Below are 16,898 nucleotides of genomic sequence, written 5' to 3'. Positions count from 1 at the left end.
GTATCTCTCAACGTCCTTTTATGGTTTCAGAGGTGCAATGGCCAATGCCAGCGACTATACTTCTCATCAAATGCGTGTTAAACTAACAAAAATGGTGCGACTCAAACTATGTCATCTCTTCCTGCTCCAAATTCCTTTAATATTTCTTTTCCCTCAAGTACATAGGACAAAATTAAGTTCTATGGGCCCCATAGTTTTTACCCTTTTTTATTTCATATGACTTCTTAGATGGCTATGTTGATCACAAAAAAAAAAAAAAATACCGATGGGAGAAAAACGTCAATAAAATTAAGGAAAACGTCATTACCGGTTTTCTGATGTTTTATCATGAATGTTAGTAAAAGTAGCGTCGCTGGAATATTTACTGATGTTCTGACACTACATTAGTAAGAATTAACCTTTTATTAATGCGAAAGAATAAATGTCAATGAAAATCGATTTTGACGTTTTATGTCTATCCTTTTACTGTCGTGATGAACCGTCATTAAAGCTTTAACAGTTTGACTAATGGTCTTTCTTCAGTAAAAAATGCTTTAATAGAATGTCATCTAACTTCAATGTCATCGAAAACTGAGACTTGATTTGGTCGAATCTGAAGCCCACAGTGCAATTCGAAAAGGGTACCAGGTGGAGCTAAAACTTTAGCTTATTGGCTCAGAAAGAGCAAGCAAACCATCAGAATTCCAGGTGTATCGAGAACAGGTTAGTCTCAAAGGTAGGTGCAGTCCAGCAAGAACAGGTTAGCAGGACAAAGCAACACAATCTTTTAATGAATTTACCAAAAGCCCGGTTAAGTGTTTAGTTAAAGTAAGATTAGATCTTCTCTTCTCTTCTGATTTAGGAAAGGTCCATCGATAAGCAACCACCATTCCCCAACTTTCTTAAACATTCAACCAAGATGGAGCGAGACCATAAGACGCCGTGGTGGATGCTAAACTTCTTAACTATCAAATTCCCTCAAGAGAGACGAAGGCGGACTCTGTGCTTCCTTCCTCTTCTTCGTGCCCCGCCCTCTTGGACTCACACTGGGCAATGGAGTTACAGTTGAAGAGACGCCCCTCGATTCAACCAAATCCTAGAAGGAGCCAGATGAAAAGCCAAAGCCTAATCCTAGAAAGAGGAAAAAGTGAAGAGGGATTGCAGCAAAGATGGAAATAAAGAGGGATTGCAGCAAAGATGGAAAAGAGACTCACCAGAATGGGACAAACACTCCTTGTTCCAACCACACACAGTGCGAAGGAGGAAGAGAAAAAAGATAGCAAGAAGGAGACAGATTCCCCGATGGAAGTAGCAATATTCTGAGGGCTTCGACAGAGGAAAGGTCTTCGACGGAGGGAGAGGAGCACCGATAGGGGGAGAGGGCTTCGACACAGGTAGAGGCCTTCGATAGAGGGAGAGGAGTAGTGAGAAGGAGCAAAGCGACGAGAGCCATAACGACTCATAGAAAAATCCATGGACAAAAGTCGGACCTCTGGAGGTCTGACTTTTTTCCACGTTAAAATCTCCCTTCTCGTACAGTTTTTTTGAGGTAATATTTTCGGCGTTTGATGGCTTTGTCCAACCCAAAAATCTGGATGGGGGTAGACTTCTTCCCTTGAAAGAAAGTCCCCAGTCGAAGCCAGTTGCCGACTATATGTTATTAAGAAAGGCTGTTGACCATCGCCCTACTCGACGACAAACATTCACTTGCTCGACTCATGTGACTCCACGCAGTTGTGGACGCAGCATATGCATCCACCAAAGGAGTTGCGCGTAACCCATGTGCAACCCTGTGTGCATCCAAACACTATGCATGGGGAACCCTACCAATTCCCGAATGATGGACTTGCATGTTTCAAGGGACTGATGACCATGATGCACTTATACGCCTTATTTTTGCACTACCGCAATGCACATTCCAAGTGCATTGCTTTCTGCTAGACTTAGCGTCTGACTGGATCCCACTTGCTTCCCGAATACTACCCAAGCTGACCAAGCAGCATCCCATACTACTGACTTGGCCGGGTCAGACATAGTTGGTCCGCAACATTCTCCCACCACCAAATCATCGCTATCCTCAGTGACCTGCCCCGAGTGAGAGAAACTCTACATCCATCCCCTTCATTTTCTTCAATTGAGCCAACATCCATCTGATTGACGCACCCACCATGTCGTAGCTACCCACCATATTGGGTGTTTTGCTTCTAGTCCTCAACGACCTGCCCTGTGACACTTACCAGCAACATGTAAATTCAAATCAATTAACAGCAAGCTATTTTTCACAAAAGAAAAATTCTCAGCCGAGTTCCATGTGGCATTTTATGTCATCTTCAAACCTATAAAAAGGCCTACAAGAGAAGAGTTATGTCAGTCTTAACAAAACTAAACATATCAATTAATTACAAACATAACAAAACTAACATTTTTCATTGAATATTTTCTGCTTAGTTCTTTTTTTTTCAACATTGTCATCAACATCTTGATTTGGCTTGTAATTCATTCACTTTCTCGACATTAGATTCCAGATCACATATCATTTCAGCATGTCAACCTTCCAAGTCATTCAACTTGCCTAGCTTCCAACAAAAGTAAACTAATTAAAATCTATTATAGTCAATTTAAAGACAATCACCTTAGATCATGTAGCTTCAATGCGTCGAACTAAGCTCTTGATACAATTCTTTACTGATTTGTGTTTTTTGTAGATTTTCCTCAAACTATATGTTTATAACATTCATAATGTTGCATATTGTTTCATTACCCACTTTTCCTTAACTTTGGGGCTTTCATATTGTTCTACAATACGAAATTGTTCAATAGTTAATATACATTGTATTAAACTTAAACTAAGAATAAATAAGAACATCTAATTACCAAAACACGTTTCCACACATTATCCTTGCATATCTGAAGTAAAGCTTTCCATGTATGGCAGGTAAGTGGCATAATTTGAGGGTTCTGTGCCAATGTACAAATGAATGAACTAAGTTTTTGGACCTTTTCTTCTACTGGTTGACCATGTTTGTTGACCTCCACTTTGAATTTTTGTTTTGAAACCAACATTGCATTATCTAACGCACGAGAAACACAACCTGTCTTTTTTTGCTGAGGTAGTTGACCTAAGTACACAAAGAAAGGACAAAATATTAAAATGACACTTGAAGATGTAAGTATTTATAGTTAAAAGTATCTTGTATTTGAGGCCTAGCCGGTTTGGACTTGTTGACTATGAGATGTACGATGAAACAATTCATTTTCAGACATCTGCATCCATAATTAATAGTAAAAAAAACATTATTATATAAAATGAATATGAAACATTAGAGATAAAAGAAATGGTGATAAATAGTTAGACAGTAATTATATTATGCATATTAAGGATGCAATTTCCAAGCAAAATCATTGACAAGAATCAATTTAACAGACTAAAATCTAACTTATTGGTCCTTGATAATGCATGAACATAGTGCATAACAATATATGTGCTTCTTAGTATTAAAAATATGAACCAAAACAACAGCAATAAAATGCATAAACCAAAAAATTCAGCAATAATTGCATATAAAATAGTAATGAAATATATAGTACAAGAGTATACAAAATAGTACAACAACTTTGTGGAGAATTAACCTTTGATTGCAATGAAAAAATTGTTTGATAATGGTTCAATCAACTACTAAAGTTGTGTTAACAAACATGGCGAACACATCTAGTCGAACCCAAGAAACGAAATCAGTTAGCTATGATATCTCAATGTTATAAGATTCACTATCACAGAAATTGTTATTCGCTTCATTTCACATAATTTGTTGTTTTTGCCTATTAAATAAGTTTTTATGTCTCGTTTTAATAACTTGCCAATCTGTGTCAACAGGATTTTCAACATAGAAAACTTATTCAACTTGAGAACCGAGCACAAATGGTTAAATTTCCATACATGTATATTTTGAATTCACAAACACAAAACCACACTCATCTTTTTTCATGCCTTAGCATGTGAACTCAAAACATCAAACTATTTACATTTAAATAAAACAAACTTTTGATCTCCATGGTACTCCACTTCAAATATATATGTGATGGCTCCATAATAGGTAATCTCATCAATAACTGTATTTTTATCTTTAATACTTGAGAAGTTCAAATTTTGTGCAACCACAATAATGCTGCTATTTTTAGTTTTCCTCTTTCCTTCTCTTTCAAGTGCATGAAATCGAAATATATTTCTCACAAAACCATTATAGTTCTTTATTACTTTTTGAGGATACTGTGATAGCCACATATGCTCATCATCCACTTGTTATGTAAAAACTTCTTTAATGTAAGTGATGAATCTACAACAAATAAGTTACAAATGATATGACATTTTTAAATGATGCATATTAGAAACAAATTAAAGGAAATTGCTAATATATAACTTATATAATATTGAAACCATTCTAAAAATTTGACCTTATGCAAGTGCTCAATCTAATGATATATTTGATAATATTGTCTTCTCAATAAGTCTAGATATTGCCTAATCAAACACCAACTGCTGATTATAGTAAATGTTTATGATCAATTCAAAATAAAAAATTTAATAACTTACTGAACATAAGGTGCTACTGACATAAGATTGAATAATATATTGTGTGCACTTGTTGGATCATTAAGTTGTCCATAGTAAACAATGCATATGCTTCTAAAAAGCATCCTCTCCTCAATAACGTAGAACTTTGTGTTGACTCAACTTCTTTTTAATTTCTTTTTAATATACTTAAATATGTTTCTATAGTGCATAAATACCTAACACAAAATATCAAACTTTCTTTGACAAATAACCTTATGCAATTGATTCTTCTAGGTAGCTTTTATTGTGCACATACGATATAAGCTTCAGCAAGAACCTTAAATAAAAAGTTTTCATTTAAAGTTAGTCGAAAAAGTTCAAAACAGACTAATAATATTAGAAGTGTTATAAAATAATGCATACACTTACATTTTAATGGTATACATCCAATAGTATTATACAAACCCACCTAATATTGTTCACGAACTGTGTTAATAGGAAAGTGAATCATGATATCAAGGAATGTAAATGGAAATACCTTTTCCATATGACATAATGTTAGTATATTTGATCCTCTAAATGCTTCAAATCATTTTCTTTTTCAACATTCGTACATAATTCATTGAAAAAACTGCAAAACATAATCAGTGTTGCACTTACTTTTTGGTGATGATCTCAGTAAGGCCATTGGAAGGAATTGTTGGATCAATATACGGCAGTCATGGCTCTTCAATCTCAAGATTTTGTGTCTCCCTAAATGCATGTGCCATGAAATATTTGAAGCATGACCATCTGGAACTTTCCAATTTTTCAATACTTTGTAGAATATGTTTTTCTCTGTTTGGTTCATAGTGGAACATAATGCTGGCAATGATATCTTACCAGTTCTATTACACAATTGTATATGGAGTCAACACCTATTATTCATCAACAATGTACCAACTATGTTGTCACAAACATTTTTTTTCAATATGCATTATATCTAGGTTGTGATGTAACAAATTGTCCTATCATAAAGCTGCATGCATTTTAAAATACTGTTTTTTACTTGCATCACGAAATTGTATACCAAAATTTCACAACAAATTTAATTCATCAATTAGTGGTTGCAAATAAACATCAATATTTTCTCCAAAAGAATTTGCCCCTGAAACTAACAAAGACAAATTCATGAATGACTACTTTATACACATATATGGTGGTAGATTATATATAATAATGATAACCGGCCAGATATTGTATAATGCACCCAAAGTACGAGAAAGGTTGAAAACCATCACTTGCCAAACCAAGTCTAACATTGCAATTATATAATGCAAAAAACGGATGCAATTCGTCAAAAGATATCTACACTAAAAAATAAGCAACATGTCTTAATAAACTTTCTTTGATTCGTCCTTCATCATGCCATCTCATTTCTGAAGCAGTTTTTGAAGAAAGATACAGTCTCTAAAGAATTAGTATTAATGGAAAGTGATGCACAATTTTGGCTAGAATTTGTTTAGTTCAGCTTTAATTTTATTGTTCTGCATATTCTCTCCATCTAGAAGCACCACAAACATTACATTGATCTTTATCAACGGATTCTTGCCAAAACAATATACAAATTTGAAGGCATGCATCTATCTTCTCACATATCAAACTTAATGCTCTAACAATTTTCTTTGTTTTATAAAACAATTTTGGTATTTGCAAACCCACCCGAAACACTTCTTACAATAACTCCAACAAGATATCAAATGATACTTCATCCATGTAGACACTTTATGTGAAACAGCCGAATAATGAAAGACAACTTTGAGAATTTTTCACATCTAGGATATAGTTCATATTTAAAATTATTTAGCAAATTTGGATGTTCATTGTCATGTATACATTGATCTTCTATGTCATTATCTGCAGATTGATCTTTCATGTCATCATCTATATCTTCATTAGGCACATCTCTGGATGTAATCCAAATGTTTCTCTAATCAACTCATCCATATTATCTTCACCATCATCTACATCTTCATCATGACTACTTTGAGTTCTTCTGCAAACATAGTTTAATCTTAAGGACATGGATTTCAAATGTGTGTGGTATAGACTCATGCATGAAAGAGCTTAATGCCCTGTCACGCTGCCACTATTAGATATACAACTGATTTTAACAAAAAAAATGTCAATTTCTTTGACCCAAAAAAGATATCCATATGAAGATATACAAAGTAAAAAAAGTTATGCTAAAATCCCTACTATGGTGGGATGCGGTGAGGCTTGTAAAACTTAAAAATAAATATCAACGGAAACTCTCACTGTGCGATATATAGATTGAGAGAAGACACTGGTGGACTTAGACGTTTGTCGAACCACGTAAATCCTAGAGTAGTCTTCCTCTGTTTTTTTGTTTATGGTATCAAAGCTTGTGCTTCACTTGTAGCAGAAAACCTCCTCCTCTTTGTAGCAAATTTTTTCTTGTGGCTTCAATCGGTGGAGACAATACCAATGGAGTTTCAGCAGCAAATACCGAAACAGGTGTGCAGTTTCCTACTTTTCCTGCTCCCACAAATCTCCAATATCTCTTATCTGTCAAGTTAGGCACAGATAATTATCTTTCATGGGCAGATCACTTTACGCATCTTTTGAAAAGTTATCCATAAAGTGTGCTACGTATCATGTTACCTCACATATGAATAATTTAACTATACACGATCCCTATAGAAGCAATGGGCAAGTAAAAATGGGCAATTGAGCAGGCGTGAGCATTAAAGGTACTGGACATTCCACATTTTTTTCAAATTCTTCTAAGTTTTCCTTCTATCACTCGAAACCTATTAGCTGTGCAAAAAAATTCAAAGGATAATAATGTGTTTTTTGAGCTTATCCTAACATTTTCTATGTAAAGGACATTCAAACCAGCAGGGTTCTTCTCAAAGGAACTAGCGAACATGGCCTGTATTGGCTACAGCTCAATGGATTGAAGAAAGACAGTCTGCCTTCATTGGAGAACAAGCTACCGTTCAGACATGGCATGAGCGAATGGGGCATCCATGGTTTAAGACAGTGCAGTATATTATCAATAAATGGGCCCTGCCTTCCCACAGGGAGAAGAATAATAAACTTTGTGAGGCCAGTCAAATGGGGAAACCCCATCCTCTACCCTTTCACAAGGACACTCATTCTGTTAAATGGCCTCTAGATTTAATTTTCTCTGACGTTTGGGGACCAGCCCCTATCCCATCGTTGCATGTACACTTTTGTTGTGTTGCTATCGTTGATGGTTATTCATGTTTTACATGGATTTATATTTTGAAATATAAGTCTGAAGTGTTGCCTGCGTTTAAATATTTTCAAAGAATGATTGAAAATAAATTAGGATGGCACATCAAAGCAGTGCAAAGCGATTGCGGTGGAGAGTATAGGTCTCTAGCTGCATATCTTAAAGAACAAGGCATCGAGCATAGGGTGATTTATCCACACACTCATGAACAAGCCGACAAAGTAGAACGATGCCATCGACATATAGTTGAAACTGCCTCACCTTACTTGTTCATCCTCAATTGTCTCCAAATTTTGGGATTATGCATTTCTAACTGTTGTTTATTGGCTAAACAGGATGCTGTCATAAAAATGCAATCATCATATGCTTTGACTTTTGGCAAGCAACCACATTATTAGTTTCTTAAGGTTTTTTAGTGTATGTGCTATCCATATTTGCGACCATATAATACTCACAAAATTCAGTTTCACAGTAAGAAATGCTTATTCTTGCGCTACAGTGGATAGCATAGAGGCTACATTTGCTATGATCTTGACTCTAGATGGGTATACATAAGTCGTCATGTGCAGTTCAGAAAGCACGAATTTCCATTTCATCTGCCACGACCATCACAACCTTCCGCCACCCAACCATCTTCTACATCCAACCCTATCATCTCTATACATGTACACATGTTTACTCATAATGATAATACACCTTATAGAAGCTGATCCGCTTCCTAGTGATACCATTCACATTGACACAGATCTGAATGCCAAACCACTAACCCAAGCTAGTATATCTGCTCCTATGACCATGCCCAACACCTCCCTCAAGCCTATCACACATCACGTTAAACCTACACTTGCCCAAAACCTACCTGAACCACCTCCATTATCACCACAAACCCATAGCCGGACCCATCATATATGTTCACTAGTTCCCAAACACGCTTTTTAAAACCCCGAAGTTCCATCCCATGTTGTTGATGTTGATTCTACCAATTTCAAAATGGTTTACAAAGATGATCACTGTCGCAAAGTGATGGAAGAAGAATCTTCAGCTCTAATATGCAACAGTACATGAAAACTAGTTCCCCCTTCACCAACATACAATCTCATTAGCAATAAACGAGTCTTTAAGATCAAGAGAAAATTTGATGGATCCATTGAAAGGTGCAAAGCTTGTCTGATTGCTAGTGGTTTTACCTAAGAAGAAGGAATTGATTATTTGAAACTTTCGATATGGTTGTTAAGGCCACCATTGTCTGTGCTATTCTCACCATTGCTATTTCTTGCCATTGGTCTATATGTCAGCTTGACGTTCACAATGTGTTCTTCAATGGCATACTACCTGAGGATGTTTATATGCTACAGCCACAAGGTTTTGTTTATGAAAAATTTCCACACTATGTCTGCAAGCTAGCCAAGGCTTTGTATGGATCTAAACAAGCTCCACGGACAAGGTACCATTGCCTCGACAACTTTCCTCTCCGGTTGGGTTCACTTTGGCCAAGATTGACGCATAATTATTTATGAAATTTCAGGGCAAGAATGTGACTTTTATTCTTATTTATGTCGATGACATTATTATACCGGAAGCTCACTGAACTTGTAGAGGTCATTACTTACCTCAACTATGAGTTTTCCCTTATAGATCTTGGGCTTTTGCACTATTTCTTTGATATGGAGGTACACTACTCGTCTGATGGGCTTCATCTAAGTCAACACCAATATTTGCTTAGCCTTCTTCAACGTGATGGCATGAATGATGCTAAATCCATAGCCACACCATTAGCCATTGATGTTAGACTTTCCAAAAAAAGTGGTACACCATTACCCAATCCAACTGCATATTTACAGATTGTAGGAGCCTTGCAGTACTTGACAATGACGAGACCAGAAGTTGCCTATGCTGTCAACAAAGTTTGCCAGTTTATGCACTCTTTGACTAACATTCATTGGTCTGCAGTAAAGTGCATATTGAGATATATTTGATCCACCACTGACTATGGATTATTTTTGTGCCCTACGTCGACATTTTCACTTACTGCCTTCACTGACGCTAACTGGGCCTGCAACCCCGATGATAGAGAGTTGGTCAACTGGTGGGTATGTGATTTTTCTTGGTCAATCACTTATTTCTTGGTCAGCTAAAAAGCAACCAATAGTTGCTCGGTCAAGTGAAGAAGCTGAATATCAGGCTCTTGCTAGTGCTACCACTGAAATTTTATCTCTTCTCCATTTTCTTAAGGAATTGTGCATCCCATGCTACTCTCCTCGCATTTTTTGTGATAACATCACTGCTAGTTATCTCGCTGCAAATTCTGTCAATCACTGACTCACAAAGCATATTGAGCTTTTTAGTTAGATGTGCAGGTTACGGCTGCTTAGCGGTTCTTACTTCAAGGATAGGATTAATCAAGTTAAAGAAAACAGAAGGATCGACTTGGAAAACATAAAAATTGAAAAGCTGTCCCATAATATAATTAATAAGTGAAGATGATCGGATGCACAAAATTTATTCTTTCAAAAGATCTGTGTGGATATGGTAGAACTCATAACTTATGTTTGATGGCACAGTCAAGGGAAAACTTTCTTCCATAGCATTCAGATGACAAAACATTGCTTTAAAAAATTAGGTTTTATTAAAACTTGATTTTGAATCCATTTTCAAAACCTGGTTTGTATGTTTGGGTGATGCATCCGAAACGACCCTTTTGAAGGAGAACTTGAAGGGCACCCTCTTTTGAAAATATCATTTCGTGAAAACTGAGTTTTCCGAAAACCCAATTTGGACCGCTGCTCAAGCACATTTTAAATAAAAAACAATGTTTTGTCTCCAAAATGCCATTTAAGGTTGACATCCTAGCACACTCTCTTTTCGCCATCCAACTAGAATTAGTACATGTTGTCAGGTTTCCCTGGACAGATTAATTGTATGTAAGAAATGAAGAAGAAAATCAAGAGTTTAAAAAGAAAATTTTCAAAATTTCACAAGAAATGTCAAAACCATCATACTAGATCTGACCCAATTGCAACCTAAAATGGAAGTTATGTTTTGACTACATATATTGTTGAATAGACACCATCCCTTTTATTCTCTTCTTTACTCATACAGGACTTGACATAAAACAGGAACGATACCATATTGAATACAGAACAAACAACTAGCAAGTGACGAGGAAAGATGACCACTAATTAGGTTCCAGTGATGCAAGCAAGCCCCTTAGATGCGCACACACTTTTTCAGGAGGAGGCAGCTTCTCTCTAACAAAAGGAAGGCTGAGGTAGTCCTGGAACCAAGCATTGAGGTGTGGGAGATTGTCTTCTTCAACCACTTTGTCACCAAAGAGCCCTTCCATTCTTCGGATCCAGAACGGCAGCCAGCCGGCGACTATGTCGACCATTCCTGCTGTTTCCCCTGCGAAGAATTTCTTACCTTGCAGTGCACCTTCTAAGATCTTAAGATTCTCAACAAGTTCTTCTTTGGCTTTTAGTTGATCTTCACCTTTAGTGGTGAAGTATTTGACACCTGATGGCAAACACTGGAAAGGAGAAGAATGACTTCCGTAAATTTTGTTTTTAAAAGTGGCCATCCAAATTAAGCATATTTTTCTTGGTTTTTCTCTTAGTTCATGCTTGATTATTGGGCAATTCTATGCATCTCTGTTTTGTGATGAAGGAAACTCGGACCTACTTTTTGTATTTTACTTTAACAAAGGATGGTACTTTTTTTGTATTCCTAATAATGTACACTTTTGATAATGTCCGGATCGACTCTTGACTCGAGCTCAGCTTTATGAGCTGACCTCGAGCTCAACTCGGTATACCCAGTCCGAGTTCAAGCTCAACTTGTTTAAGCTCATATCAGTTTACACATTTTTTTTGTTTGATGCAAATGAAAAGTATGAAAAAAGAATTAAATTCATCAAAAACTACTGACATATCTCTAAATATTCACAAATGGGGAACACACGAGCTGAGTCGAGTTTAAACTAGTTGTGCTTGTGTAAACTCGAGCTCAGACATGACTCTTTTATTGAATGAGTCAAGTTCGAATCAAGCCTATACAAGCAAGTTCAAACCTGAGTTAGCTCTCAAATCATTGTACATCCATAATCTTTATCGACAAGCAAGAGAAGGGAGCCGACTTTCGGCCCCCCTCTGTTGCATGTTCAGGCTCGCTTCTGTTGCATGTCAATATGAAAGGGAAAGCTTTTACTCCCGCACCCGTTAGCACATATAGCACATAATGCATAATGTGCCTTCAGAATGACTTCTTGACAAATTTTGGCTTGCAACCACCCACTGTTTTCTCCATACTATTAATACTATTCTCCATCAGGGCGCATATTGGCCATGTAAGACTATTTCTTAATTTTCTTAAATCAATTCAGAATATTCTAAAATTATTTTTGAATTGATAAAATAGAAAAAAAGAGTGGTACGGGTTGCTAAGTGATGATACATGTCGGCCAATATGCTGTATATGTGAGCACGCCAATATGATGCTGCGCAGACGGGCGGAGGCACATGCTGCCGTATAGGCATAAAACCAAATCTCTGATTTACATATTGTTGAACTCCAAATTTTTATATATTTATATGTCAAGTACCCCTAAATATATAGGGGGTGCTCCTCACCAAGTATGTTTAGTGCCGGCACTAGCTGATTACTTCAATGATACGTAGCAGCCTATATGGTGTTTGATACTTTTCTTTTTTAGGGTTGAAAACTGGTCTTTTATACACACACACACACAAATATATACATACATATATATACATACATATATATATATATATATATATATATATATATATATATATATAGAGAGAGAGAGAGAGGTTATATCTTTGGACCCTAACACGGGGCTACGTTTTCTGGCTCAAAAATGGCCCAAATGCCTTCGATACTTAAATGGTATTTGGTTTGTCAAGGTTATCAAATTAACTTAAGGTCAAGAAGTAATGGTAATAACAAAGTATAAGTACTTGATATCCGCTCGTGCTGCAGTTTTCCTACTCATTAATTCGGGTCAGGTATATATTGAATCTCTAACTGTGTTAGGTATTCCGACTTTTAGACACATAGCTGGGATCAGGTCAGCCCCAATACCCAGCCCTCTCCCTAGCCTGGGATGTCAATAAGTCTCGTTTTTATCGACATCCATTCAGTTAATTGCTTTCAAAGTTCATATGTGAAAAAAAAATTGAACATCCAATTGCAAAATTGGATTGAATTCAAATTTGAGAAATGACATCCAATCTTGTATCCATTTGGATTCGGATTCAAATTTTGATCCAAAATTAATTTACTAATAGATGTCCATCCATTTTGAAAGTCTCTTAATATATCCGAATGCAATCCAGATTCGTTTTAAAAGTTGTTATGAAGTTAGAAAACAGATTTGAATTGAGGTTCAGATTCAGATGTGATGTAGACTTTTGTTTATTCATAGTTGAATCTGGCTTCCAAACCAGATCCGACATCCCTACCATAACCGTGGTGTAATGAATAGCCATAATGGGCCCGTTAAAGCTATGTTGGCTTCTGTGAGCTGATTCAACCCATTCTGACAGTTTAATAAAATGATCACAAACATTTTTATTTTTTTTTAATTTATAAATGAAAATTGATTTTTATAGCATGTTACTTAAATTCAATGCTATAAAGAATATGGGTATCAGTGTCATATCAGTTTTGGTCGGCCTTTAATACAGAACAGCGTCAGTCATATCGAGCTGCTTTGGCCGATTCTCGATTATCCTTATGCAAACAAAAAGGAAAAATTAAATGTTTGTATAATTTTTTTTTTTTTGGTGGACACAGGAGAATTTCATCCTATCAATCGGATTTTTCTCTCTCATCCATTTGACGCATTATTAGGAAATTAAAGAAATATGTATGCATAAAATCACAAAAATGAAGTATGTGATTATTCAGACAAGATGTATATATATATATATATATTGTAACTTTTTTGTTATATGGTTCTTTTGGTAGTGTTGTTAAAAACGGCTTTTATTGTAAAAGGTGTATTTGTTGATTGACCATGGTTTTAAAGTATTTAACTATAATTTTTAGAGATATAAAATAAAAAATAACCATCCGAGAACAAAAAAAAAAATTGAATATATATATAATATAGATTTATATTAAGTTGAGAAAGGAAGCGATGCATTGATTTGTGTACCTTCTCTTCCGCGAATCTGGCCCAGAAGCGAGCCATGGCTCGTTGGTAGGGATCTTGAGGTAGAAGCGGCTTCTCCGGCCACGCTTCCTCAATGTATTCCAGGATCACCATCGACTCCGGTATCGGCTTCCCGGCATGGACGAGGACGGGCACCTGCCTGTACACAGGGTTGCTCTGCAGCAGGAGCTCGCTCTTCTTCTTCAGGTCTTCTTCTACGTAATCGTACTCTATCCCCTTGAAGTTCAGCGCGATTTGCACCCTCACAACATAAGCGCTTGCCCAGAAGCCAAGAAGCTTCACCTCTTTCGCCATCTCTCTCTCTCCCCGGGTCGAACAATGTAACTTATTTATGAATTTTATACACATCGAATAATTTGATTCTCGCAAGTGGGCTTATAGGCTTTCTTTATGAGAAAGTTTCCAGTGACAGCTCGGCTTTGGTTACATGCTTAAATGAGCTTAAAGTCTCTGAATTCTCAGATATGGGGCAATCTTGTTTTATATTTACCATTGAATAAGAAACGAAGTTCTTTTTTACAGCTCTTCCATACCACAAAAACACGGAAGCTGGTTATGTCTTAATGACATAAAGGGTGGACTGATTCCACTCCCTCGTCTATTATACTATAGTATAGAAAACAGTCTTGAAAACCATACGCAAGCTAACAAAAAGACTTCCTTAGCTTGCATCATCAGACTCTGAACATAGCAGCCGCAACCTTAAAGCCGTTGAGTGCTTCGGCTCGGAGTCAAGCTTAGTATGTGGTGAGCGTTCCAGGTCACCATGTTTGCTAAGACAAACTGGAAAAATGACTTTTATTTTGTCATTTTATCATTGTTGAGTGGCTCAAATTTTTTTATGTTTTCTATGGTATTTTTGTCATTTTAGACGTCGAAACATTTGATTTGACCCAATCCACCATACAAAGTTATTTGTTATGACATTTTACCGTCGTAGATATAATACCATAAAACATAAGTCGCTCTTTCAAACCACACTTCTTTGTGCGTCCCACTCTTATTGTGTCGAGCCCTTCCAGTTAAATAAGCTATGCTGTAAAACTTAGAATAAGTTGTCCACTTTGAAGTTTTTATACACTTTTATAAGGGAACAAAGAAGTAAGATGGATATATGCACCACCTTTGTGCATGTAATTTTATGTATCATTTTAAAGTAAGACAAACAAACCCCATTATATTATTAGTAAGTAAAGAAACTTTTTGTACGGATAAACATATGTAACTCGGTCTCAAGAAAGAAACGTTACTGCCTTTTTACTGGATCAAGTTTATTTAAAATTAAGGACGAATAACAGTAAAGGTTGGGCTAACTTGCTTTTTCAAGAAAACCAGTGGTCGTACTAAACATACGGAAATTGTGAAGCAGTTTCTGGAAATTACTGTGAAAAGGACGTGCCTTATGTATAAGATGCGGGCTCCCCGTCCACCAGTCGTGCGGTTTCTCAAACCTGCCTCACTCACCACCACCATCTGATGACCTAATAATTAGTAGAATTATATTTTTATATCTCAAAATATGGGATTGATCAGAAAATGTGAAAAAATTCGGAAAATTCTGATATGCGTGTAGTGCATTCATAAATCTCTTGGTTTTCTGAACATAAAAGAAAAATCATCCACGTACAAGGCTTGTCAATATATAGACCAATTGGTAAAGATTAAATTTATATTAAAAATTATTTGAAACAAAATTTGAACCTCATAATGTGTTTATAAAAACTAATTTAATATAAACCATGTTTTAGTTCAAATTATTTTAGCCCTTCATTTTTTATTATTAAAAAATATTACTAAAGTGAAGAAAAAAAATACTAACTTAATATATCTCTCACCATGTCACTCTTGAGATCATATTTATATGGTTAGATTGCTACAAGAAATACTTTAATAATTAAATTTATTGGGTTTTTTTTGGTCCTTTACTCAAGTGGTCTGGTATTTACCAACATTCCTCCACTTAAATTTAATGGGTCATTTTTTGTCCCTTAGCCAAATGGTATGGTATTTACCAACTTCTCTCCCTCTCTCTCTTTCTCTCTCTCTCTCTCTCTCTCTATAAATATATATATATATATATATATAATATAATATAAACCATGTTTTAGTTCAAATTATTTTTGCCCTTTATTTTTATAATTAAAAATATTACTAAAGTAAATAAAAAAATACTAAATAAAAAAATACTAACTTAATATATCTCTCACCATGTCACTCTTGAGATCATATTTCTATGGTTGGATTGCTACAAAAAATACTTTAATAATTAAATTTATTGGTTTTTTTTTTGTCCTTTACTCAACTCGTCTGGTGTTTACCAACCTTCCTTCACTTAAATTTAATGGGTCATTTTTTGTCTCTCTCTCTCTCTCTCTCTCTCTCTCTCTCTCTATATATATATATATATATATATATATAAATAATATAAACCGTGTTTTAGTTCAAATTATTTTAGCCCTTCATTTTTATAATTAAAAAATATTACTAAAGTAAAGAAAAAAAAATACTAACTTAATATATGTCTCACCATGTCACTTTTGAGATCATATTTACATGGTTGGATTGCTACAAAAAATACTTTAATAATTAAATTTATTGGGTCTTGTTTTGTCCTTTACTCAACTCGTCCGGTGTTTACCAACTTTCCTCTACTTAAATTTAATGGGTCATTTTTTCTCCCTTGCCCAAATGGTATGGTATTTACCAACTTCTATATATATATATATATATATATATATTCGAGAGAGAGAGAGAGAGGGGGGGGTATGATTTTGTTATTTTGATGTTTAAAATTTTCTTCATGACAACAAGCATCCAAAACAGGGGCGTTGGTTGGGACGTCGGCCGTCGGCCGTCGGTGTAATGGACCCCATCAAGCAAAACGAATTAACATATATATCTTGTTATGA

The 16,898-nt window shown here is 35.6% G+C and overlaps 1 protein-coding gene across 1 annotated transcript; it reads right to left on the bottom strand.

The window, feature by feature from the left end:
• Window positions 1–10,954: 10,954 nt before the first annotated feature.
• Window positions 10,955–14,288, bottom strand: LOC116251203 (probable glutathione S-transferase). The gene is made up of 2 exons (XM_031625325.1): window positions 13,972–14,288; window positions 10,955–11,319 (listed from the first exon to the last, which is right to left on the bottom strand). Exons 1-2 carry the CDS (start codon window positions 14,281–14,283, stop codon window positions 10,969–10,971), a joined length of 663 nt encoding a protein of 220 aa, XP_031481185.1. The 5' UTR covers window positions 14,284–14,288; the 3' UTR covers window positions 10,955–10,968.
• Window positions 14,289–16,898: the final 2,610 nt, after the last annotated feature.

This window comes from Nymphaea colorata, chromosome 3 (genome assembly GCF_008831285.2).
Source record: "Nymphaea colorata isolate Beijing-Zhang1983 chromosome 3, ASM883128v2, whole genome shotgun sequence".
Taxonomy (NCBI): domain Eukaryota; kingdom Viridiplantae; phylum Streptophyta; class Magnoliopsida; order Nymphaeales; family Nymphaeaceae; genus Nymphaea; species Nymphaea colorata.
The sequence above is the reverse complement of the archived record's forward strand: the minus strand, read 5'-3'. Positions and strand labels throughout refer to the sequence as shown.

Coding starts and splice junctions, on each gene's coding strand:
- LOC116251203 (XM_031625325.1), bottom strand. CDS start 14,283: ATGGCGAAAGAGGTGAAGCTTCTTGGCTTCTGGGCAAGCGCTTATGTT. Junction 11,320..13,971: donor CCAGATTCGCGGAAGAGAAG/GTACACAAATCA, acceptor TCTCCTTTCCAG/TGTTTGCCATCAGGTGTCAA.